Source organism: Neopelma chrysocephalum, unplaced genomic scaffold (genome assembly GCF_003984885.1).
Source record: "Neopelma chrysocephalum unplaced genomic scaffold, ASM398488v2 Primary Assembly neopelma1_59, whole genome shotgun sequence".
NCBI lineage: Eukaryota > Metazoa > Chordata > Aves > Passeriformes > Pipridae > Neopelma > Neopelma chrysocephalum.
The window spans coordinates 21426167-21453839 of NW_020897714.1; the positions used below are offsets into that span (position 1 = coordinate 21426167).

The 27673-nt window shown below is 38.4% G+C and overlaps 1 protein-coding gene across 1 annotated transcript in view; it reads right to left on the reverse strand.

Annotated features, from left to right (window-relative positions):
• Positions 1 to 4296: 4296 nt before the first annotated feature.
• The window catches only part of RIC8B (RIC8 guanine nucleotide exchange factor B), a 34569-nt gene continuing 11192 nt past the window's right edge, over positions 4297 to 27673 (reverse strand). Inside the window, exons 3-10 of the mRNA XM_027680413.1 lie at positions 25499 to 26107; positions 22818 to 22912; positions 18145 to 18298; positions 17733 to 17828; positions 15161 to 15305; positions 14863 to 15007; positions 12945 to 13064; positions 4297 to 5411 (exon numbers count right to left, since the gene is read on the reverse strand). Coding sequence (XP_027536214.1) covers positions 5300 to 5411; positions 12945 to 13064; positions 14863 to 15007; positions 15161 to 15305; positions 17733 to 17828; positions 18145 to 18298; positions 22818 to 22912; positions 25499 to 25975 — 1344 coding nt within the window. The 5' untranslated portion in view covers positions 25976 to 26107 and the 3' untranslated portion in view covers positions 4297 to 5299. The remainder of the gene's footprint in view (positions 5412 to 12944; positions 13065 to 14862; positions 15008 to 15160; positions 15306 to 17732; positions 17829 to 18144; positions 18299 to 22817; positions 22913 to 25498; positions 26108 to 27673) is intronic.

The window sequence follows — 27673 nt, forward strand, 5'->3', positions numbered from 1 at the left end:
TCCCAAGCACATCAGCAGTTCAGTAATCTGTGCTCATGCCTGCTCTAGAGAAAGCTGGGATGCTCGAGGAACTTACCCAATCCTGTTGGACCCTGTAGCTCCCAGCCAGGACAGGGAGCTGACCATGTGTTGTCAGATGATGCTGTTGGACTGGTTGTGGCAATGGTCAGGTTTGGGTTTTGCTTTTTTTCCCCTACCTGTCAGACTCTATCTGCTGTCCTCAAGCCCGGACAGAAGCCACTGAGATGGGAGTAGCTGTAGGTTAGCCTGGCCCTCAGAGTTGTCTCATGGTGGAATTGAAAGTGGCTGTGGTGCTGCACAGACAGAAGACAGAGCTGCTCCTACCTCCTTCCCAACAAATGAGTTTGATCCCTTCTTGAGGGACCCCCTCCTCCTCACTTGTACAGAGCAAGGAAGAGGGGCTTGTTCTCAAGAAGGAAAGCAAGCCATGGAGGCGTGGCACACCTCCCAAATGAGGGACAGACAAGCAACAGCCAAAGCATCACCAATTCTCCAAACCAAAGGCAATAACCTAAGGAAGGCACAGCCTTCCACTAGGCCAAGTAACAGGTAAAAGCAGAGGATTAACAGGACTCACCTGCAGACAGTGTTGCTGGTGGTGAGAGGAGAAGCCCTGAAAAATACCCAGGTTTACTACAAGTAGGCAATCACCACCTTTTCCCACACCACACATCCACCTGTATCTCTCCATCTGCCCTGCAGCCACGCGTCTGCCATGGTTTCCCACAGGCCCTCAGCAGGAGATGGGCAGTGTGGCCTCCCAGTCCCACCTCTGCCAGGCAGGGCCTCTGCTGCCCTCACTCAGGTCACCCCCAGGCAGCCGACTGGCAGAAGTGGTCAGGAAGGAGTTCCAGCATACCTTTCCAGGATCTTCTGCCTGCTCCTCAGCCACTGCTGAGAGAGCCACTTCTCGGGCACAGCCAGCTGGAGAATACATGAAAAGTTAAAAGGACATCACTTCCCCCCAAAATTCCTGGTCTAAATATTGCATCACCAGAGTGACAACATGTATTTTGGAGAGAACCAACTTCAGGATGAGCAAAGTCTTTTGCATGAAGAGACTAGGAAATATTCCCTATCACTTTTCATAAGGGCCAGAGCCATCCAAGTAACTAAGACATAAATGCAACAAAGATTTTAATTTGCAGGATTAAATTGTGCCTCTTTCTTTCTTTTCATCTGAAAGTGAGCTGCATCTTTGCACTGCTACTAAATCATCGCTTTTCCATGCTTGACCAGAAAAGAATCTGACCTGGGCAGCTGTTTAACTTGCTGCTCATCAAAGACCAGCAAAGTCTGGCTTTCAACTGTTTGAACAGTGGAACAGTCTTTTTACAGCCAGTCTTATTAAAGCACAGGATTTTATTAGCTGTTTTGTGGTAATAAGGTGCAGTACAATGTTGTGGAATGCTCCTTCAGGAGATTTGGGGATCTTGTATACTTTGGGGTTTACTTTTTTCTTTCAGACTTAGGTGCTTGGCAACCCACTAATTCTACAGCCTCATTGTAATATTCTCTTCCTTAAAGCCACCTTTGACAATTGATTTTTTACCCAGGTAGGGGAAAATTATTACTTAGAGAACTGTAAGAGAAATTGTCTGGTTGGTTTTTTTGGGATTTGGTTTTGGGTTTTTTTGGTATTTTAAAGTCATTGCAGGTTTTCAGGTACTTGAAAAAACTCCAGATATAGGGTGAAAAATCTACTTTGGCCACGCACATATACAGCAATGTTGCATATTCAAAACATTGAAGCCAATGTGGTTTTCCTCGTTGGCAACTTTCTTTAAAGTTCTGGTAATTTTCTCACAACAACATTTTTAACAGATTGTAAATGTCCCTTTTTCCTGAAAACCACTTTTGGGGCACATAAAGTTTCAATTAGCATTTGAGAATACCTGCCAGGAAGTTTTCATGAACATTTAAACAAATGCATCTGCATTATTTTGCAAAAGAACAAAGTATTCTGTCAAATTTCAGCAATTTCCCATCATCTTTTGTTTCATAACTGTAATGGGAAACAAAGAAAAGCAAAGCTTCCAAATCATTGACAAGCTTTAATGAGAACTATGTTGCTTTGGACTGGTGATGCCAAAATAAAGATTGAAACACAAGTTTTTGTTTTTGGGACTGACTGGGAAAGGCTTTTTGGGAATGAAAGTACACGTATCTGAAACCCACTACCTAACACCTTTACAGTCACTGGTAGAAAATCTGTTGACATTTTACTCAGAAGGGATCCTTTTCCTGATTGCAGTATGAAAGTATGCATTTATATAATCAAATATAATTGTTTCATGTAATTGAATTAAATAATAGAATCAGATACATATATGATGACCCTATCAGACCTGCTGAGGCAGCAAACCTTCCATCGCTCTCCAGGCTTGAGATTACCAGGTATTACAGCATTGTTGACTGCAGCAGATTTCATGGTCACATCGACAAGGAACGTCTGACACTGACTCAAATGCAGATGCAGCACCTCTGTACCCTGCTGGGGAGGGAAAAGAGAGCATTCCCCAAACCAGTCAGACTCACTGCCCAGTTTGACAGTTTAAGCAAGGCTCAGGCACCCAAGCCTCCAATTTTGGAGGTTCAACTTTGAAAATAAATCCAGAAGCAAATCCTAATTTCACAGTAAACAAAACATTCCAGGGAGCTCTTTTGGTTTTGAGGATTTTTAATCTCCAAATACTCACTTTTCTCCAGACTCCCTCCAAGAGAAATCTTACCACATGCGCAGTTCCTTTGAAGAGAAAATACCATACACCACAAAAGGAAGCACATGCACTGTTGAGTTGAAGGACCTTTGTCCCAAGATATTCCCAGATTTCCAGCCAGCGCAGCTAAGTTTGGAGCTACGTCACATTTCAAAGATAAGCCAAAAATCCTGCAGGACCCTTTCCACAAACTATCACCTTGGAACAGCTTTGGGGCACTGCAGTAGTACAAGTTATTAATTTGACAACATGAGCCTGCACTACAGGAACCCAGTTACGACAATCACTCGAGCTAGAGGATTCAGGCAGAACCTTCTATGCTTGGTCTTCATTTCTTTTTACTTGAAGCAGCACCTCATGTCTGTAGAACCTAATAGCATCTGTTTTCCAAGAGAAACTAAAGAGAAGAACTGTTTATTTCAAATATTGCTGCCCTGTGGCAAATGACAGGAGACAGACCCCAAAAGCCTCATGCTATATCATTTGTAACAAGGTCCCTGGAGCCATTATTGTTTCATTGATCTCTTTAACCAGCTAATTGTAGGAGCATATTCTACAGCTTGTAAAACAACAAACTGAGATTTTCCCCTTTTTCATGCTCTGTACTTTGCCCTCTATAGCAATCCATTTAGAGGCCCATTACTGAAATAACAGCTTCCCCAGTCCCAAGAATCAGCCTCAGCTGATACCAAGACAGTGCTCAGTTCCTCATTAGCAGAGCTAATTCAGTTTTGCTCCTCAGGGAAAGTTCACAAATTCTTTGCACCTGCAGGACAGTTTATACTTGCCTGTTCTGGGCTCAGAGCAGTCAGTGGATGATACTAAATCCAGAATTCCATTTTTGAGACCCAGCTTAGATGCAGCCAAGCATATTTCTTGCTCCTGGACAACTTCTCCCTCCCTCTTTTAGAGGAGGAATAGGTACAATTACAGTATTATCAATACATTGTTTTTGTTTAGCTATTGCTGTGTGGGAAAGGTGGCTTCCTTTTCCCCCCTCAGCAAATTGCATCCATGTGGATACAGCAAATATAGACTGAGCCAAGTCCCAACCCAAAATATCATCAGCATTCAGAAAGGTCCCAGCACAGGGACATTAATTGTATACATTTCTCTAAGCTCCCACTTTTTGGGGGGGGCAGGGGGTGGGAAAGACATTGATGTGGCTGGACACTGTCCTTTGGAAACACAAGCTTCACTGCTGAAAGGACAGCAGTGCATTGGGGTTTTTTCTTTTCAGTTCTTTTGGAACACTAAGGAGATCTGTGGAAGCTCCTCTCATAGGCAACCACAGCACAACTTCATACCAAATCCCTCCCTTTATGAGGTCTTTGAACACCAACCTCCTTAGTTCAGGGAACCAGTGTCAAGTCATAGAAAAGAAAAACAAACTGGAGAACCATCACCAGCCTCTGAAAGACTCACAGGGAATGGCATGTGCATGCTTCTGCGCAAAAACAGGAATTAGAAACTAGTACATGGATTATTCTTCATGTAATTCATTGTGGGAGAAACAGAGAATGAAACCAAGCAGGCAAAGAGGCAAGAACAGCAGTGCAGCACGCCTAAAACTTTAATCTTTGTTTTCAAAGAGTACAGAATTGAAAGTGACACTTCCTTCTCCTTCCCACCTTCCCATTCTCTATCCCACTGCTTTCTAAGTTCTCTGTAAAGGGAAATATTTGTTGATTAGTTTGACTTCCCTTCAAGTGAGGCATACCCGCTAATCTCCAAAAGTAGGCCCCAACTCAGTAAAACACTGGCACATGCACTTCACTTCAGTCCATTCCCATTCATTTAAGTGTACACACTTGAACACCATTTTGAGTAGGGATGTTTTTACTTAACCAAAGAGGGGAGGAGGAGAGGTATATTTGTGTGGTCGTAACCAGAGAGGGGAGGGAGGGAAGACATACAAGGTACATGATCTTGTTCCCAATTTAAAGGTAGTTTTTAGCAGCAGTGACTGACACGTTAAAATCTTAAACGGCAGCTTAACCCGAGAAGTGTGCAGCAGTAAGAAACCCCATGACACTTTAAAAAGGGTAGCTTTGAAATCACTGCTCAATGCCAGTTGAAGCAGCCTCACAAGGTCAATCAGACTTCTAAGTTTAAACACCCTCTGCTCCTAATGCCATCAATTAAACAAGCTTCATTAATTACAATTACCTAAAGAGGAAGACTGGCAAGACAATACAAAAAATTATCAAGAGTGAGAAAACCTACAGAGTTCAGAAAACAGGATTCTGGAAAATGAAAGTGTTCGTATTTTATTTTACATTATAGGCTTTCACTTTTTATCCCTTTGAAATAGTTTTAATAGTTTAATAGTTTAGTTTTAAATTAATAAAGATCATAAACTAATAAATTGATACGTTCTCTAAAGAGACATAATAAAAATTCAGACATTACAGCACAGGATCCATCATTTAAATATTCCAATAATAGAACAGTTAAAGTTATGCTGGCTAACTTGAGGATAAAATGCCTAGATAAAAGATGTGGCTCTAAGGAAAAGTGTGGATTAGAGGCAAATTGCGAGTGAAGCAGGTGATGCTCTAGTCTGAATCTGAACTCTCTTGCTTGTTGGTATGGTACTGGCTGACTGTTTCTTCCAAAGGAGCCATTGTGCCATCCGGCCGCACTCCCATTGGTTTTATAAGCTCATCTCTGTAAGAGATTTAAAAAAAAGAACATATATTAGCATATGCACACATATCAATTCACATGTGTATAATGCAGTCACATACAGTATATGCTTTAGTACATAATGAGCCTTTAAAAGGAAGTTATTTCTGCTAAAGCCCTCCGTTTTTAAGAAAAAGGCATAAAAAACCCTTCCCAAATAGGTGGGAGGGGAAGAGCAGGACAGATAAAGACTTCATTCATATAGGCCAAACTTACTTAGCCAATTAAAGACACCATGAAAAGTCAGTGCCTAATAGGCTCAAGACAAGGAGCAGGTTCACTGTTTTGGATACACAACTAGCTTTTCTTCAAAAAGCTCTCTGAGAGCCAATTCCTCCTAAAATTTCACCTGCCATTCTGGCTAATACATGCCCAAGCAATTTAAAGTGATTTGATACATATTCACCTTGTTGAAGGAAATAAATCAGTTAAGAGAACAAACTCTGCCTACACCACTACTAGGGGCGTCTTGAGTACTTGTTGATTCATTTAAAAAAAGCTGACTGATTCTAATACTATTGCTTTTGTTTGTGGCAGTTTAATTACAGGATTTACAGCCATTTTAATCTCTTCAAGGCTCCAAAGGCCGCTCAGCAGTTAATCCAATTATATCTACTTCACAAGCTACAGCCTCATCTAAGAGATGATTAATTATTGATTAAGCCAATCAAAAAGTATTAGCAAAGATTTATTTAATCCTTACTTTTTATCACCTCATTTGTAGGTGGATTATGGCAGAAGCTGTAAGGGCAAAGATAACATTTTGATTTTCTGCTGGGAAAGAAAAAAAAAGGGAAAATACCTCCAAATATTCAGGAGTCACCTTAAATAAAGGAGCGGAGGTTTGATGTCAATTTACCCCTTACTTGAAAGGCAGCCCAATAAAACTGTCAATTTAACACACATCTACCACCCTCCCGAGTCACAGACAGTAAAACTGCATCACTCAATGGGGAAGCAAAGGCATCTCACCAGTTCTCTGTCTGGGCTGCACTACTCCCTTGGCTGAAAAAAGGGACAAAAATTCCTTGCATGCAGCTCGTGATCCAACCTTAATGCATCAGGAACAGCAAGAAAGGCAACCTCTGAATTACATGGCAGGCTTCTGCTAGATATTGTACAGGCAAGAAGCAGTCAAATTAAGTCTCAAAGAGTCCTTTTGCTCCGAAAGAGCAGAGACCAGCAAGATAAATGCAGCTGTTTGTGCAGATGTGACAATCAGATACTACAGTGGTTAAGATCAAAAATGCCACAGGAGGAACTGGATGTGGAGAACCTGCTGTGGTTTGGCTAAACCAGGTCTGGTGGGAAGCTGCAGGCCAGGGAAGGAGGTTCGCAAGACCATATTCAAAGAGCACAGGCCAGACTCTCCCTCAGTGTGTGTGGAAGAGTAAGAGCTACCTTTAAATACACTGGAGCGAGCTTGCCATTATTTAAGGACTGACAGCAAGTCCTCTTGCTTCAGGCAATGCAATATGTAGCATGCAGATTCTGCCCAAATGACAGCACTCTTAAATCAAGAATCTGTTGGAGATGTGTGGAGAAGAGATCAAAAGAATACTTAAAATCAGATTGAAAGGGCTCAAAATATGAAGACTGCAGATATAGTGTCCAAACAGGACCAGAACTCTGCCTGCTGTAGAGGTCCCACAAAAGGCAAAGCTGGAGTGCTTTGGAGTTGTGTCCAATAGCAAAGACCTTTTTTTCACAGGGTAAAACCCCTATACATCTAAGGTCTTTTTGGCTTTCAAACTTTAAACATCATAATAATAAAACAACTGTCCTTCACAATCTTGCAAGAACTCTTCAGTGCCACTTACTGAAGTTCAAGCCTCAGTAGTGATCTATTACACTTATTTCTGAAGAAGAGTAATCTGAAGAGTAAAGTCCTTGCTGATATTTAAGTCCTAAAAGTAAAAAAAAAAGGCCAAAAAGAGCCAAATCACCTTTGCTTGTCCTCTAAGCTGAGAGGATCCTAGATTTTTGTTTCAAAAATCCCAAAGCACATTCTTATTGCAATATTTAATGTTGTAGCCAAAAGTCATAGAATCACATAATTTTCTAGTCATTTACCATTTAATATTGGTAATAAATAAATTATAATTACTGAGGGATAAAGAAATTATTCAAGAAAAAGGAAAGAGAAACACAGGAAAACAAGGGTGCAAGGTCCATTTATGTGGGGACCTCCCTCTCCTCACAGATACTTATATCTGTAAATAGTCAAGAAGTTCTATCTCATCACTTGTCAATTATAACGAAAGAGCTCTTTCTCTGCGACTGCCCTTTTCAAGCTTCACTTTCACATCCCACTACACACACTCCAGAACTTGATACAAATGTTTTCTCTCCTGGTGGGTCACCTGCAGAGTCACTGAACATCAGATGCAGAAGACCAGACACATCCTTATGCTCAAGGCTTGGTCTGTGGTTTGTGTGGGAGTCTTTTCGGGATAAATGCACCAAGTTTTGTGTGACAACGTAATGCAGAACTCTGAGTCATGGATGTGCACTTGTATTTTCTTTCATGATGCTCAACAGCCCATTTCTCAGCTCATTCTGCTCATTTCCAAGTACACCATAGCCAACTGTGCTGTACTGCATTTGAGGGTTATTCCTGATGCGTTTCCTCCTGCCTAGGCTTTAACGATTCGACCTAGACTGAGCTTGCATTGCACTGAATAGCAAGGATGTTTATCAAGTACATTTCTGTCCCTGCATGAGCTTCCTGCTTTGCAAGCCCTTGAGCAGGATGAAAGATGGCTGTTACAGTTTGTTGTTCTCTCTGTATTAGAAGGCTGAACTCCATACATCCTTCCTTAGGCAAATGCTACGCAGTAAAACTGAACTGTGTGAATGCAGAAATATGCTAGGCCACCAAAAGAAGAAGAAAGAGGTGAAGCAGGGATCAGCCTATTTTGCTTCTAACCATAATCTAGTCCTAAACCCATGCAAAACGTGGCACCCTTTCACCAGTGAAGATTTGACTGCCAGCTCTGAACACCACACAAGCTTAGAGACCTCAACTGTGCTTTGACACCCTGGGCTAACTGAGGATGAACTTACTGTTTATGGTGAGATAGAAGGTGGCAAGGGAAGTGCCAGAAACTGCCAGTTCAGCAGACAGTTTACTATCCAGAAACTGGATGTTTATAGTACACCTATAGAGCAGAACACTGAAGGCTTCAGCCTAGTAGATGGCAGCGAGAATTCTTCTGTATCCACAAAGATCTATACCAGCACACAATGCGTGTATTTATGCATGTTTGAACATCCTTATGTGACCTCCCACATACTCAAATGCACCTTGCAACATCCTTTTTCTAATGCAGACAAAGCATTCTATTCAAGTGTACTTAGAAACACACCATAATTAAACAGTTGGTAAAATGCATTCTCTTCTTCCACTTCCAGGTCTCCCAAGAGTCCCTTCAAATATATCTATACAAGTTTTGGCTTCCTGCTTGCCATTTAGCTTGATAACGACTTAAAAATCATTCCCTTGTTTTGAAGGGTGACTCTTTCTTGTCTGCTCTCTGCCACAGGGCAGTGCTGACACAGGGAATTAATGATGGTGTCTGTAATCAAACAGCCGTCATGTAAACACCAGTCTGCTCCTTTCATAAAATAGTATGTTGGGGACCTATTCACCTCCTCATAATTGAGTACTACATAATAGTTCTGATCCTTTCATGTAACATTATTTTGTTCTATGATTAGAAAGGGGAAGAAAAAAAAGATCTATGTAACATTGCCTTCTTCATTGATCCTATGATTAATTTTGTGTTTTTAATGAGTATGGTGGCTTATTTAGACAGGTTCTTTTCCATACTCATTTTGTTGACTTCTGTTCAATGTACAACAAAACCCAAGCTATGATAATTGGAGACCATTTCATCAGCAAAAGGATTCTTGCTATTAATACAGGGTTGGCTTGGAAAAAGCATCCTGACATTTTAAATTAGTCAATTAATATACAATTCTACCTGCCATTTATAATAGAAAAAATGTTAGTGTTTTTTCCAGACATTTTAATTAACACAGAGTATTTCCAATAATCCATTATATAGACAGAATATCATACAACACTGACTCAAGGTGGCTAACGATATTTTGCAAAAAATGGAAGGCTGAGTTAAATATTTTTGCAAACATGGGGAGTTTTTCAAAGCTCAGAGATGTGCATTACATGCAGAGAACACTGGTTTACAGTCACCAAACAATTCTTGAAGAATCAACAAGACACTTAATGCAGACAATACCCATAGAGTCAAATCAGGGCCAAGTTCAGGCATCCAGCAATCAACCTAAGTAATATATACATCTCTCAAGAGCTGCAGTAATCAAGGTTTTTCATGTTCATTTCTATCTATAATTTGTATATATTTAATTATTTTTTAAAAAAAATCTGGTCCAGCCAAATCTGAGCAAAATACTAATTTCTATAAAAGCTTCTGTAGAACCAAAGTCTATGGTAAAATACTGGGGTAAGGGAAATGGGTTCAGAAACAATATTCAGCTTTCCTACCTGTATGTGGATAAATCAAAACTGGGTGATTAATTTTAATTTAGCCTCATCAATTGTCAATTACCCCATGAACAGGCCTAAACACCAACAACCTAATAGAACTAAAAAACTTTGGAAGTATGACCTGAAATGACCAACTGCATGAATCAGTTTTACATCACCTCAAAAATTTTAAATTTTTCATTGTCAATGCTGAAAATAAAGAGAAATCCGAAAAGCAAAAATGCACTGGCCTATTATGAAACAAGGGAAAAAGTGTCCCTTTATTACTCATAGCTTCCATAAACCTGTACACAGGGTACAGTGTAAACAGCAGCACTAATGAGGGCTATAAATTTTCAATGAAGCAGCACTGTTTTGCAAATTTTGTTTTCAATTTGTGTCATCAGGTAGCCTTCAAAAATGATACTCAGGCAGTCAAAGTCATATCTAGAATACTCCAGTGACAGAGTGGCCTGATTATCCTCATCAGTCAAGGAGGGGAAGCAAGTTTGTCAGTCCTTCAATGTTTTCTTTCATACCTTTCTCCAGTAAAAGTGTGTCAGCTCTTCGAAGCTTGGTTTCCATAACTGGGACAATACCAGTGCACTAAAACCAGTTTTGCTGCACATCACGCAAGTTTACTCTAAGCTCTTGTTCAAGTTACACAGATAAAGTTACATAAAGTTGTTCAAGATGAGAACCAGCTCTTTGTTCCTGTTCAACTTCCTCCCCCTCTTATAAGCACTTACAACATTTATAACACTGTATTTAAAACACTGCACTTGCAAGCACTTATAACACTGCACCAAACTGAAACTGTTCATGGATTATTTCCTCTCCTACGATGACAACAACAAAGACCAGCAGAAGTAAGGACACCTGCCACAAGCAGTCTGCCTCAAAGCAAGATTCAAACCCCAGAATCAACCAAAGACTCCTACCAAAGCAACCTCTGGTTTGCATTTTCGGGGTGCAAATCAAGGCAAAAGATGCATTCAACACAGATTTAAGTGTCTGAAAACTCCCAGCACTGAAGGGCTCAAGCTTGAGGCAGCACAAGTGTTCTATTCCAAAACCAGATAGAGACTGAGTATGATCAGCGTGTTACTAACTCCTTCTTGTATACAAGACTGGCAGCTTCCCATTTTTATTTAACATCTTCAAAGCCCCCAGTTGCCCACTCAATTACATTCATGAAAAATGTCCTACAGCCTCCCAGACCAAGTCTTAATCTCTTTTTCCTTCCTGCCAGCATTTCCCTCCTCCCCGATTTTTAGTAAAACAAAAAGTGTGGGAAGAACAGTCAAATGATTTTATTCATGTTATCACAGCCCCTAAAGTGGTCACACCAACAACACTGCCCCACAGTAATCACTACATTAAACAAACAAAAACCTTACCACAAAGAGTCCCGTCCCTGAAGCATTTGCAGTCTAAGTACTATAGAAGAAGCTGCAGGTGGAAGTAAGTGACACAGAAAGCCCAAGGTGACAGTAGTGCTACCGGCCAAGAGGGTAAGTGTTGGCACAGGGCAGCAGCTGCTCAGTCATTGTCAGTCTGTAGCAGGCACCGCAGCAGGTGTCTCGATCCTCCAAACTGAAAAGGCTCTTATGCTACAGTAGTGCCATTGGGAGTTCTTGTGTAACTGCTGTAGTGGTAGCAACTGACTTGTCTGCAGTCTTAGTTCATCTCCGGTCTCAATCTTTCTTTTTAAAAAACATTTTAGACCATTTAGTCATTTTATTGTGGTACCCTTGATGCTCAGCATCTTAATTCTCTAGCTTACATAGCAATGATTCCAATTTAAAAAGTGGGTCAATTAAGATTATATGAGTGTTGCATTTCCTTCTCTTTACTAAAAAGACTATGACATACTACACTTGCTTTCCATGCAAATAATGTGAAAAAGTATCCAATTACTTCACTGACAGTCTCAGATCAGTTGTTCCAAGTTTCTTCCCTGCTTTCAATCCTGCTTGTAATTCAGTCTTTGACAGCTAATGTAAAATTCAGATTCTCCTGTATATTTTGCTGTATTCCTAATCTTTATTAGAGATGTAAAAATACTTGTTTTGCTAAATTTCTCTTAAGAGATCTTGTTATTTGAATATTTACACTCTCACAAAACAAACACATTGCTAGCTGCTGAGTTTTCCCATGTTTGAAGTGCAATCCACTTACATATTTATCTCCTACAGCTAGTGGTAAATTGGTATTACATTAAGTGTTCCTCAAGAATGTAGAACTCTGCTTATGCAGAAAACAAACTACAGGCAATCTACAAGTATGTGGAAAGAAAAATCAGTAAATTCTAGGTGTATTGAAACCAAGCAAAAAAAGCTACAGATAATAGCTTTGTACCCATTTTGTAGGTAGAAAGTTATAAAACAAAGATCAACTTTCTGTATCAATACTGTACACCTGTATGTCACACTAAGTACCATTTTCTTTCACTGCATTACCTCAGTCACATAAAACAAATTACAAAGACTGATTTGTAATCCAGTCCACACTTAATCTAATAAATCTGCAACAAGTCTTAAATGTAAATTCCATTTTAATTGCTCCATTGTACAATTTATTGTTTCTGATTACAACTATTTTCACATTGTATTTGTTCTTCATATAAGCAGCAGAGGTAAGTAGTTACAATGAGATGCTGCTGATTGACTTGGGGAAAAATGAGTACATTTGCCTTGGGCTTGCATCATGTCCCATACTTTAAAAGAAGAAATTCTCTCCATTGACATCAGCCTATCTATTCAGGAGGCAGGTCCCCTCACCACCACATCTTTCTTATTCTGTCCAATCCTCTCCTAAAGAGGTTTCCTCTGAAGTCCTGCAATATACCACTCTTTCCTTTGAAGTGTTAAACATTTTTCTCTGCAGTTAAAGTGGTCCTAATCTTCCAAAGAAGTTGATTCTAGCACTGTTTTGAAGCACCAGACCTTAGCAAAGAGCCAGGATACAAGCTGCCTTTCTCAAAAGCAGCTAGAATACAATACCTGGAAAGTTTATCAAACATGTTGACAAGCTTCATAGCTTCATATTCTTTTTGCTCCTCTGTCATTTCATCCATTGGATTGGGCATTGGTTCTTCTAAGTGACCAGTGATAAGGTTAATGCTGGAGGTGGAAAAACAGTACAGTTTACATTTCTGTAGAAATATGTACATTTTCTATCTTCTTAATAGCGAGGAAGGAACTAACAGAAACCACCAAGACTAAAACTGTCTGAACTGCACATGAAAGTTTTTGTTATAAATAGCCAACCTTCACATTTATACCCTTTTTAGCCTTTTCTCATGAAACATGATTCTATCTCCTTGTTGATTCACCGTATTAATTTCTTGTTAGCTACCCAGAAATGCACAGCCCCCCAGTAATTGCTATGTTATAACCCACACACAGGGGAGTAATGATAGTGCAATGACAGTGTCATGAGTAATAATGACATAAACAGGGAACTGAATGACAGATACATGTTTGAAACTAATTCTGTACAGGCTTAATTTTAAAACTATAGACAGGTTCCAGCTAATTTCCTTATTCATGAAGAACTGTTGTATTAGTTTACTATTGCCCTCCCATGATAATGATTTTTTGCTCAAACCAAATTAAGTTACTTTACTTTGAGAACTTACAATGCCAGTTTTATTTTCACTGTTAAAACAAGTCAACAGTGATATGGAAATGGTAACAAGCAGAGAAGTAGTTTTAAAGAACACTTTCAGGGCAAATTATCCTTTCAAACACTTTAATCACAAACATTTAACAGCCATACAGAAAACCAGATGCATAAATCCGCTGACAGTTGTCTTAAATATTTCATTTAAGTGTCAGTTTTTAACTAAATAGATGTTATAGTTTCACTTATATGCATATAACTAGATGTCAGGCTTTTCAAAGAAGAGCAGAGAGAAAACAGCAAGAAAAAAATTCCTGAAGCACAGAAATAAAAAGAAACTTCTTGGTTTAAAGTTAATTTCTTCACAGAGAAGCAATGTAATTCCTGTAACTTCTCATACATTTAATCCTTTGTTTCATTCATGTACCTTAATAAGAATCTTTCAATAAACCACAACTCTCCATTATATCATATTACCACATATGTGTAATTCAAGGAAAACACAGTAAAACAGAAAAATAACATCCTTCAGATCTCCACTATCAACAATTTCAGAACTACTTAAAATGGCATCAAATCTTAGATGTAACATGACAAACTGAAACCTCTAACACCCAACCAATTACAATTAATAAAAAGCAACTGACAACTTCTATATGATCACTGAGTCCTTCATATAAATTGGATTCCTGATGCATAGCTTCTTTAGAAATTATTTTCCTCCTTCCATATTTACATGTGACCCACTTGATTCTTTAGGAAAATTTTAGTAACCGGCATTCTGAAGCTAGACCAAAACTGAAACTAGACCAACTGGTTTGTTCCTTTTCAACCAAGTTCCAATTAAAATCTCAAGCCATATCTGACACTTCACTTTTTTCCATTACAGGGATATACCCCACAAACAATAGTTGCAGTTTGGCAACTTCATGTGAGTTCCTGAGAAATCTGGGGCAAAAGCCATCCTTGCTAAGTTTGTTACTATAACTTTTTTTCTAAAATTTGATTAAAAATCTCTTTCCACACTTGAATTTTGAATAGTTATACAGGCTGATTTTAAATCATTGTCATTGTGATTTTTTTTCCCTCTGGAGTCATATGACTATATAATGGTCAGTACTAGGGGCTGGTTTCTCAATAATTAGACCATGAATTAAGCAGAAGACAGTAGTTAGTACAAGCACATGTAATTCCAAAACTGGCATCTCTGGAAAAGGTAAAACAAAAAAATTACGTCAAAAAAAACCCCAAAACTAAATTACAACAGGATATGTAGAATTGAAAACACTACTATACTTTGGCTTTGCAGATTTGTATTCTTCTGTATCTGTATCTTCATCATCTGAGTACCAGTGATCTCCTCTTCCTCCTGCCAACAGGCCCCTTGCTGCCAGCAGTCCTGCGGCGTTACCATAGCCCGTGTATTTCAACAGGCTATCGACTGCAAAGAGCCATACAGAAAATTATTCAGCTATAATCAGCTACAAAACAAACCCCACCATAGTGCTACTAGAATTGAGAGTTATAGCAAGAGGCAAATGTACAAATTACAGCAAGACCTTATACAGAAGGGAGAAGGAAAAGTAACTTTTACCTCTCTCTTTACAAAGAACAAAAAGAAATTCTGCTGCAATTTGCTTTACTCCAAGGTCAACATGTGTCATAAGGCGCACAAGTTTGTTTCTCACTGTTGTGCCAACTTCTGGACGATTTGATACATCTCTTAATGGAGGCAGTACCTGGCAGCACAAAAAAAATGGCATAGAGTGCACAGCAATATCTATCCAATACTTGCAAAAACCCCCACAGTCAACAGAACAAGGAAATACTGTAAGCTCTGTTCTTCAAAAAAAAAGGCAGTAAAATCAGCCAATTATGCCTACATGCTTTAGTAATGACTCTTGCTTCTTAATATATTTAAGCCTTTTGGTCTGTCATTCTGGGCAGAAAAGCACTCAGTCTCAAATATAGACTTTGAAAATACAATTATCAGGAATTTATGAGCACAAATGGGTGTACCAAAACAGTTGGTTAACAGTCAGCAGTAACCGCATGTTCTCTGTGTCTTCTGTTTTGCTTGTGTATCTGGTAAAAGCATCATAAATACCATCCTAAGGAAACTCACAATATTAACATGATGTGTAGTTTATATAGAAAAACGAAATACTTATAATGAAAAAGCAGGAAAATAAGTCATATTGCAAGTTCTACTTCAAATTTCTACTGCCGAATTTCAAAAATGGGCTCTACATGTACAGAGAAAATGCATACTTCTCCCAGAAAACACTCCTTTAAAAGTTCAAGCTAAATTTCAGAAATATTTTGGAGAAAACACTATTTAACATTTCCTCAACACTATTTTCTCATCAAGTGTCATTAATATTGTTAACTTCAACCCTCAGGAAAGGCAGGATGTGTGTGAATAATGGCTTGTTTGGCAAACTAAGTCCTACCTCCTTGTTGTGTATGCCTTCAGAGTCAAAACCTATGCTAATTTTTTGACATTCACAGGATATATGATATGATCTGCAAACAAATCTGGGCCATAATATGGAATATTTAATTATCTGAAGACTCTAATAAGAATTACGGATCTTCAATGGTTTACTTGGGAATGAAAAAAAAGATGCCAATTTCATAAGAAATTGCAGGTCCTTTGTCTTCTAGGTGTCTAATGTAAAATGTCATGTCCTATGCTAAATTACTGCACAATTACTACTGAAATCAGACTCACTGGGAATTGATACTTAAACAAATGAATGCTACAGTATTGACTACTTTGAAAAAAACAGACCTCTCTTTTTCAAACTAAGTATTCAAACAATTAGCAAAAACATTTTACTTTGTCCCTGCTTACTCTCCCCAATGGGGATAGTACCATGACTTATTTCACAGTGTGTTGTAAGAATGAATTAATGTTTTTAGAGTACTCTAATACTAATACAGTGATGAGTGCCATAGGACAGTCCATGAGGAAATTAATCATACTGTCTTCAGATCACAATTTGAATAGCGCACAATAAATAAAGCCTAAGGCCAACACTTAACAATGAGGGTAATTCAAAATATCAAACATCCAGTCATGCAGTTAACAGTATCCATCCATTCTCTGCACTATATGAGGCAGTGGTCCTGTGGTAGGAGTCAGCATGCAATTATATCCTGACATCTAGATGCCGAGATGTCGTAAAAACATGCAGACAACTTCATTTTCTAGCTTCTGAACATTTGGCTCTGCAACTTTTTTTTTAGTTAACAGATCAGCAGATTATCCTGAGAAAGAACTGCTGCGAACAAAAACAATAAAAAACAAGAACAAGTTTCTTAAATTCCTCAAAACCACTTTTCTGGTATAGATAAAACAGGCATGAAATATATGCTCTTTTCTGTTTTAAACTCCATTTATGAATTCAGGCACAGCTTTGATCTGGGAGCAGCATCTAGGATGCAACCCAAAAACCACTGCAGCTTAGGAAAAAGAACATTTCTCAGCTGCTTTCAGCTGTCTTTCCCTTGCTCATCTTTTAACTTCTCTCCACTTGACTTCATGAAAAGCAGCAAAACAAATAGAAAACACCACATCCAATCACCAAACTATACAGACCCTTTAGATCTTTAACCATGGCACGGAAATCTTTTCTCCTGTAAAAAGCCAACCCACAGTCCATACTGTATTAAACTGCTCCTTTAAAAGACCAAGGGATGAAGTGTGCCTCTGTTCAGGAACAGTGTTTTACTCTGCCAGGACAGCTTATACACACTGGCAAACAAGTTTCAAGCCCAATGATTCCTGCCTGCTGAGGTAAAATTAAAGCTCAAGTAGAAGCCATCAAAACACCTGTATTCTCACATGCTACCACACAGCTCTGCAAAGTTTTATCAACTGCACTGAAATGTTTTTATATGCCAGTTGTAAGAGGACAGACCTCACTGAGTTCTTTGCCCTATTTCATATGATCCATGGTGACTCACATTAACACAGCTTTACAATATCCCTGATGTTATCACTTAACAGCTCTACAAAATGTATCATGGAATTTAGGTCATAATATCTACTGAATTACATGACTGAAAAATTATTTCTATACCACTGTCCTGCACTAATGTACAAATCTCAAAGTTTATCAATAGCTTCATATTCAAATTTTGATGAATATTTTACTTACCTGAGCTTTGATGAACTTCCTGATATTCCTATGAGTTCGGCAGCATTCAGTTAATAAACTGAGAACTGGAGTCAGACCTTCTCTATAGCTGCTTCCCTAAAATAAAACCAAATACAAATAAAACATTTTGTAACAAATTTTCCTTTACAAATTCTATGAACACTTCAATGAAGTTCTATATGACAGCCAAAACATGAACTTTACATAGTCACACGCACACATACACACACATAAGCAAGTAGCTTCAGATATTCACAGGAATTTGTTCTAAATTTTGAGGTGTTTCACAATCTAGAAGAACATTCATATTTGTGCTAATACTGGCTGGAAGGTTTGGAACAAGCTTTACATATGTGCACTTTTTACTTTAACGAAAGAGGTCCCTTTTGCAAGGAACCCCTGCAGCCCATACCTTGTCTATTCTCTTCTCCATGAAATCCAGTAAAATTTGAATTGCTCCCATATTCATACCATTGTATTTTATATCTGTTTCTTCTTGGGATGATGGATTAATAAGAACATCCAAGCAAGAAACGGGAACATTGCTTAAGAGGTTGATTGCATTGCTGAAACAGATTTTAAAAATTCATTATTCATTTGGAAGAAAGAATTAAAAACAGAGTACAACTCACATAAACTGCTTGTACAACTACAATCAAAAAGAGGCCCTACAACTCAAACAATGCTTTATTTTCTGTTTTCTGGGTTTTCAAGAAGGTGGCACGCATTATCGCCTGAGTGTCAGCTCTTGGGACAAACAAGGAAAAAGAAAGACAAAAAGCTCCAAAAGCAATACTGCAGCAGTGCAGTAATACTTCCAGCCCCCACAGTTCCCCATTCCATGGATAAGGCACAGCTTCCAGCAGTGAGCTACAGCAGCTGATCTCAAAGGACAGTAGGGGGAACTCTCACATTGATTTGTGGTGGTCAGTTTTTTCCTCCTTGAAACTTAAAACATTTTACCACATATCTGCATTACCATCATTAATGAGACAAAGTACACCATAGAAAACATTTCCCCCCGCTGTAACAGTAGGGCATGGTGCTAATTTCTTTGGTCCCCTGAAATATTTTCACTTTTATTTAGCTTGTAGTATAAACAAAATACAGAAGGCTTCTAACACATTAAAAAAGATTCAGGTTTCTTTACCAAGCACTACCTTTCAGTAACCAGCATCTTCACATTTTGCAACACACAGAGAGGAGCGCTTCCCAAAGAGCCATTAAGTGATTTAAATTAGACCACAAGATTCCTCCCTTCTCTTTAATGGAGTAGGATGGAACTTACTTTGCAAGGTACACATCCCTCGAGTTTGCTATCTATCCTGTTCTCATTGTCAACATTGACTTGTGTTTGCACTGTTGCTGAATATTGGGCTCAATTACACAGATGCTGCAAAAATTAGAATTCTGTCATTATTTACTTGCTCATGTCCAACTAAACTTAAAAATGGACGTATTTAGAAATACTACAGAACTATTCAGGTTTACATATGCAGACTTCAAAGCTATCAATGAAGCAATGAGCACTGCTGTTTCAAAGACTGGTGAAGTGTTACAAGAACGGAGAAAACTTCTCAAACAACTTCATTTAAGACTTTTAATAATATCTACTTAGAAGCTGCCCTCTTTTTTTAACTTATTAATAGAATTCTAACAAAGAATTAGTAAAAGAGAAAGAAAATCACAGCAATCAGACAAGACAGGATTTCTAACAAATGTGCTGGTTCTGGTTTGATCAGAGTGGGTGGCTGTTCCACACTGTGCCATCTCCCTTTTGCTCTTTTAGCAATTGAAATTCAGACAACTATTACTTTTGGGAATGCTTGTTCTCTTTGTTTTGTTTCTAATTCCTGTTCAAGATATGTCTTTTATATCATGGAAGTTATTCCTCTCCAATAATTCAGGAATAGTCAGAAACAAAATACACTGAAATTCAACAAATATTTGGTGCCTTCAGGCCTTTCATCAAAAGTTCTCTTTTTACCAGTTTCTTATTAAACAACCAAGTTCCCAAACACCTACAAAATTAATTTTCTGGATCACTGTGTCTGAGCTATTCTTTTCAATAAATGAAGCCCGGCTTTCTGATCTTTGTCACTCCACTGACAGTTTTATTTGTGGTAGAGGAGTGTATGAAATTCTCCAGCTACCAGGAAGTCAGTGACTATGCACAGATCTGCACAATAGTGTTTGCATTCCTACTCCAGGGGGTAGAAATACTGTGTATATTACTCTCTCCTTCTCGGCTTCCTAGAGATCATTAATCACTGGGACATGACATCCACCCACTCATGCTCCCAGCCCCCTCCTGATATGCAAATTTAAAAGCAAAGGCCTATTTAGAGCTGCTGAATGCCTTGATTAAAACCTTGTTAGTGGCAAAAATGGCACTCACTCTAATATGTGGTACTTTAAGCTGTTCATATTCAAAGATTAAGTAATGACACGACAGAATAATGACAACAATACTAGGTACTAAATTAGTTAAGATATTCTTACAGGTAACTTCTGCTTATTTATTGGAAATAGAGTCACATTGACAATCAGTACATCATAGCTTAGGGCATGTATCCAACACTGATGTTCACATAAAATAAATCCTCAACTTACATATTGAGAGCACAAGCATTCAAACGATGTGCTTTAAAAGGCTGCCCAAACCCTTCATTTAAGCATCTTGGTTTCTGCACATTAATAAACTTAGGGAAGTGCAAGTCATCAGCAATCCTAAGAAATACACGCATGTCTCCCTGATGCTTCATAAAGTTTATTCTGCATTCAACACTGTTTGTATTTTATTTTACTTTCGACAGATTTTTCCTAATTGCCTTACTGATAGGCTGCAGGTGGAAAGGAGATCTGGAAGTTATGCTCTGCTCTCTGACTCACACCTCATCTCTAGCAATAAAGACTGCATAGTCAGAGTCCAGCATGCTGAACAGCCCAAATGATGACACAGCCTCTCTGTTTTAGCTACAGACTCCTAACAACAGTTTACTCATTCCTTAGTGAAGCTCCTAACAGGAATTAAAGTTCTGCTTGTCCAAATACATCAGCAGACTGAAGTGGGGCCCTTGATCCAGGCCCCAATCCCTCTGAGGATTTGCAGGGGCGTTACTTCTGACTATAGGTTTTCTATTCCAGAGTTGCCTTGTGATGAATAGTCTTGGTGGAAAAGCATATTCAATTATTCAGCTTTCATTGCATCCTTGTAGCATTCAAAGACAAAACTCAGGTTCTGCAAATGGGCTGAAATATTTGAATCACAAAAGTCAAAACCTGCACAGAGCTCTTCTAGCATGTGAATCAAGATCAAATACTACATTCGACAATGCTGTACTCGCACTCTTTACTCTATGAACTCGAGCTAAATAAACTAGCTACAGTCTGCTAGCAGAGGGATAAAGTTGTTTTCTCAGCATAACAGAAAGTGATGCAGTGCTACACTGAGTCTGATGGAGAAGGGGAAACAACTGAAGTGACACAAAGCAATGATGTTTGTCCTCATTTCTTTTCTCTTTCACCCTCTCAGAATTATGGAGAACCTTTGCCTTGACTTGGTGTCTCCATAAGGTCCACATGGGCAGCATCACTACACAAAATATCCCTTCTGACTGAAAAGAACAAGGACAGAAATCACACCTATACTACATATTCTTCACAGCTTCCTACTTCTTTATGTAAAGTCTTTTTTAGATCTCATCTGCAAGTGTTTGCAAAAGCTAAAACCAAAAGGACCTGCATAACATGCATCCTTCTGCAATAGCACAATATAACTGAATTTTACAGGGCAATGTAGTTATCAAGGTGATTAGACTAGTTGGATTTCTGGACAATGAAACAGAACTTGGGAGGAGCACCAGCTGTATAATAATTCATCAGAATATTGGGCTCTCTCTTGTAGTTGTTGAATTTATCCACAACTGTTAAATTCTCCCAGCAGTGGGGAATTTATTCCCACCAGTCCCTCCCTTCAAGGAGGATGAGAACTCAAAATGCCCACTATAAGCAGCAGCACTGATTGCCTTTTAGGACACAGCACCAACTTTAGTCATGGCAACTACTGCCACAGAACACTAAATTATTCCAAGCTAGTCTGCACCAGCTGAGCAGGGCTCTGATGTAGGATTTTAGGGTTCACCTACTAAGACTGTTGATCTCTGAGAGATTTCCAAGACTTTAATCAAGTTCATTTAACACTTTCAAGATTGCTGGGTGTGAAAAACTGTGTATCCTTCTTCCTAGACACTGCTGGTTCAGAAGATCTTCAAAAGATCCTACACTTAGATTTATGGACATCTCTGAAGAAGAAAATGGCAACACTCTTTCACTGCTGAGAGATAACAGGGAATTGTGTTTGAAGGTACTGTACTGTCAGGCCCTGTGAACAGCTGACCTACTTGGATAAAAGTAAGAGTTTCACAGAAAAAGAACAATAACCCTGAACAGAAAACCACCACCTCACTAAAAATAATCTGATTTTTGATTGAATTATTTGCTGCAAATACCTAACAGTTGGGTGCAGGACTGAGGAATACCTAAAACTGCAAGATGATTCACTCATTTTTGAAAAAAGAAAAAAAGACAAAAAAACCAAGGAAAAAATGTTTGTACTTTTAATAAAGCAGCCTAGAACTACTGGAGATAAAATATCAGCTTGTTACTTCCATCCCAGTCCATCAGAATTGCAAAACTTACATATGAAAATCTCAAAATGTAGTTTTTCCATCAGCTTCTGTGCAAAACAACAGAAGTTGCACTCCACTCCAACTTACACTACTTCTAGAACTTCCATATGTGTTTTCGTCCTCAGATATACACAAACATGCACATAAAAAAATTATAAAAAGGTGAGCTTCATAATCATTGGTAGAAAATAACAATCTTGCCAGTCACTTTCTGTCTGGAACAGAGGACATGCCTAAATAATATCTGAGGCAAATAGCAATAATATTTTACTCAAAATGAATAGTTTTTGTTGTTTCTCAGATTTCCATTTTAGATTTTAGTCAAAGTAATTTCTACTTAAAAAAAACCAAACAAAAATCTTTTAACATGGACTGGTTCTCCAGTTCCACCAACCTGTGCAACTCTTCAGTTTTGTCTTCAGTAGGGCCCGTGGTTAATAAGCAGTGTCGAAGGATGGCAGCCATGTAACGAAATTGATGAGATTCATTCTATATAAATATAAATTATGAAGATATTTTTTCATTTTGAAGATTGCAAGTGAGGGTTTCAGGTCACTAGAATAATAAAAATTAAAGATGGGAAATACCTATTAGATCATAACATCCATCCCTATCAACAAAAGGACTGTACCTTAGAGTTCACTAAATGCTTAATTCAACATAACTGTCATAAGCTGACTTCGAACTAGGCCTTGTAAAAGTCACTGGGGAGTATTTTCCAGTTAAATGAGCCTTCACTACCAGAAAAACCAATTACAAGTGTTTGCTCAATTCCATAACATTATTCTTAATATACCACTGCTATTTTCCTTCTTGTATTTACATCAGACCACCTCTTGATTTAGATTACGCACCTTTTTCATTGAATTTGCCTTCTCCTCATTTAGGTCTTTTGCTGCTAACAATTTCATTCCCTCCACTCAGCCTGTTTCTTTTCCTAATTCACTTGCTTTTGTTCCCTTGATACCTTTCCTCCGTTTCATTAGTAACTTCTCAGCAATCTTATTTGCCCTGCTTTTGCTCTCTCCAAGCAATTCCCCCTTCCAACCTCCCACCAGACAGCAGCCACACAAAAGTGCACCAGTAACCGCAATCATTTAACTGTGTGTAACCTTGTCCTCACCCTTTTTCAATAGGTCTTCTTGGCATCCATCATATGTTCTGGTGTGTTTGATTGAGCACAAAGCACCCCAATGCATCTTTTGTAGCATCAGCATCCAAATCTGCCGGCTATGCCACCTGCAGCTCTTGTCTGGCTTTGCTACTTTGAAACCATCTCCAGTCATTAAATACTGATGTTTCAAATGGTTCTGTTCCCGTTAGGATGGATCTCGTTTAGCTTTCTACCTTCACGCCTAACTTCTCTGCTCCTCTCCTTTATTTTCCAGCCTGTCTACTGCTTGGAACCTCTTCAAATTCTGTATCTTCAGCCCACCTCATTAACACGCTGTTTACTCTTCTTACAGACCATTAAAACTGCCACTGGAACATTCACTCAGCAGAATGTCAACCAACATATCTGGCTAACAGTTATCAACTACTAAAAAGCTCTTTAATTTAAAGGTTCCCTGCTTTTAGGAACTTCTAGTAAAGAATTATTATATGAGCTTTATCTCAAAACATAAAATAAACTTCTTCTGCCCCAGGATGTCTTAAACTCTCATTAAAAAAAAAAAAAAAAGCTGCATGCTTGGAGTTTTCAAGGAGGAAAAGATTTGTGGGACAAAACCTCCCTCATCCCACAGACAGCAGCCACATGAAATCTCATCAGGTAACACCAAACTGTGTGCCATCTCCTGCCTGCCTTTCTGCAGTGAGCTGGGCTTTACATCTCTACAGATTAAGTATTTTGTAAGAGTAAACCAACGTCAAGATCCAGATTTCAAGAGCTAGCTTTTTAAGAGGTGAACGTGTAATACAGTTTCTTTTCCCAGTTTTCCATAAAGCTGTGTTCTTTTTTACCCTCTCTATACAAAGAACTTTGACAAAGTTAAAGATATTTTTAATAAAGGTCTAAACCAGGAATATTAACAGAAGAAAGAAACTTCACTTTTTTTATATTTCCTTGAAACTCAAAGTATTAGCTTCTCTGATCCCCCCATCACTCAGTCTTAAATTTCAGGATTTCTTATTCAGCATATCCTTGAGACATTAAATCAAAGAATAAACTTCAGACTTTTCTCAAGTTTTATATTCTGTAAAGTTATGATTAATGTCTTATTTGCTGTCTAGTCCAATGCACTAAAGAGAACAATTATTTGTCAGTTTTAACTACTGTGGACTTTTGATCAGCTTTATACGCTGCATATTTACAATGGCCAGTGAAAAGTTAACAACAACATTTTAGAGACAATATGATGTGGACTAAAAGAAAGATTCCCTCTATAATTCTCCTACTGTAGCACAGATTTGGGTTATTCAAAATTAGAGTTAATGTACCTACCATCATGCTCAGAAAAACAGACCAAAAACAAGGGAGTCTTCTCAGTTCTATTACCCTATTGCTATACATCCAGAGATGTAGCCATCTGATACTTTTAGATTACACAGCTTTTCCTGTGTAATCTAAATGAACAACATTTATTTTCTTTTGTAAACCTCAGGCTTTTACAAAATAGTATTTTTTGCATGTTTTATTCAAAAACATACAGTTTTACCTTGCATCATATAATCCAAGCTATTCTTCCATTACATAGAAAACGCATGGATTAGATTTTTTTGCCTAAGTAGTAACAAGAACAAAAATGTTATTTTGGTATTCAAAGAAATGAGCATTAAAGACTCAACACCTCTTGAAACACCATCAATTCTTGACACATTCAGAGCTCAGACAGACAAATCTTCTCAGATTGTTTTTACATATAGAGAAATTAGGATGCAAAATTTGAAGACTACCTTAGCTGCTATTTTGAAAAATGCAACTATATTCCATCAAAATTAGAGTAGCAAAAGTTAAGCATTAAAATCCTTGCCCTGGGGCCTGGACAACAACTGCCTCTTCTGTATCTACCTGCTGGTTCTGGCTCTCCCAGACTAAACAAAATCAATTGAAAAAACACTTCAGCTAAGCCTTACCTTGCTGTGGACATTCCAACTGTCAAGTGTTACATTAAATAGAGCCTTTAGTGCCTCAATGGCACAGTCTGTCTCTTGCAAAGATAGAGGAGGCCTGTCACGATCTTCCGCTGCTTTATATTCTTCTGTCCATCTTACACTCAGGGAACTTTCCAAAGCCTGAGTCAAAACTTGCACCCCTTGTAGTTCCTGACGCAACTGTGATCTAATATCTGTGTGCAGAAGTGACAAGAGGAAGAGCAGACGCAAATCAAAGCATTTAATGTCATCAACACACTGTTGGTCCTTACATTTTTGCAGAAGATTGCAGAGCATTGCTGCAAGATTCAGTTCAAAACTGAGCTGCTGTGCAACTGAACTATTAAAAATTATGTTACAGAGGCATTTTAAAGCTTCTACTATAACAGGAAATTCAGACACTCTCTCCAAAGGATCTTCCACATTGTCCAGCTTTGCTAGCCTCATAAGGATCTGCATGTTCCTCTTTGTGGTTACAGGCACTAAAACCTTCTTGTCCCTGGAGAGAATCCGGAGGGCCTCCAGGCAGGCAACTTGACATGACGTTTTTGTGTCTTTTTCAAGGATGTTTAGAATTCCCTCACATAGTTTCTAGGCAAACACAAACAAACCAAAAAGGAACAGTTTTAGCATCAAAATATTGATGGCAATAAGAAACTACTTTTGCTAAGCTTCCATATAACTTGAGTTTCCAGCTGAGTTGAGAAACTAGGTATTCCATATTAGCTCTTCAAAATATACACTGTTACAAAAGGCCTCCAGAGAGCACCAAAAGAGTTTTCCTCATGGATACAATCCACATTTGCAACAGCATTAAGCAAAATGGCAGATGCTATTCTCTATTGCCAAAATTGCCACTATTGTCAAAATACTTCACTGATACTTTATACCAACATGACTGCAGGGGTAAACATTAATCATTTAAATGCAGCATGAGGAAAATACAACACTCCAGTAACCTGTAGGTCAGAACTGTAACATCTGAATTACAGAAGAATTACCCTTTATAAGACAGAAATGGACAATTAGATGATCAATTAATGGGCAGAAAAGACAGGACAGAAGAGTTTGCTTGATGTGAGAGGACTTCATAGGATTTTTATGCCTTAAGCTCAGGACAACATTACTACTACTCTGGGGTATAGAGTCAGAAGTACAGTTACAAAGAAGTTCCCAATAAAATACAAACTGCATTGTACCACACAGGTACAAGGTTCCTCCACACTTATCACCTCCCAAGCTTTGTGTCTTGACCATCAACATGAATAAATTACCAAAGAAGCCAGAGCAGCAACTGAGTTGAACAGCCCTAGTGCAGAAGTCTGCTTAAGACCTGAAATTCATATTGTGGTCTCAAGCAGTCTGTGTCACGTAAGTAATTACAAAAAGCATAGGAATCATAGTAAAGTATAAAACAGTTCTTGGGGAATGGTCTCTGGAATTTCATTTTTCGCCATCACCACCATAACAAAAAGGTGAGAAGCACAGAAGCCCATCACCCTGACTCAAAGTTCAAAACAAAGGTTCCACTTAGGACATCCAAGCAAGTTTTGTTACTGTGATCACTTACAACTAAAGCCAAAAAAAAAAAATTAACAAAATCAACAACAAACATTAAGTCTACAGCAAATCTAGAACAGACACTCCAGAAGAATAAGGGAGAAAACAACACAAGTCTTCAACAATGTTAAAAGACAATCTGTAAACAAAGTCAGACAGTAGGAACTCTCAATATGATTTCTAGTATGCTTGTCCTGGGGTTAAGCCCACCCAAAAGCACCACCCAGACAACCAAGATCTTGACTGCATCTCCACAGCTCTGACTAGATTAATCCAGTAGAAAGTCTGAAAACAAGGAATGAGCTCCACCTCTTACTATCACAGAGGCAACAGGAGAAATCTTTATCAGAATATTAAAGACATGGCAATAGTATAAAACCACATTTGATCACCTGTACAGGCATAGAGGTACTTACCGTGGCTGGAAAAAGATACTCAAATATAAAGAGTGCTCCAACATTAACATAAGATCTCACACAGATCTATACAATCCCCTGACTTAAGCATGGTATGCTAGATCTGCACTAAATGTTTCTGAAGGTGCATCTTTGAAGTGTTTTTAAAAATGCCTAGGAAACAAAAAATGACAGTCCAGAC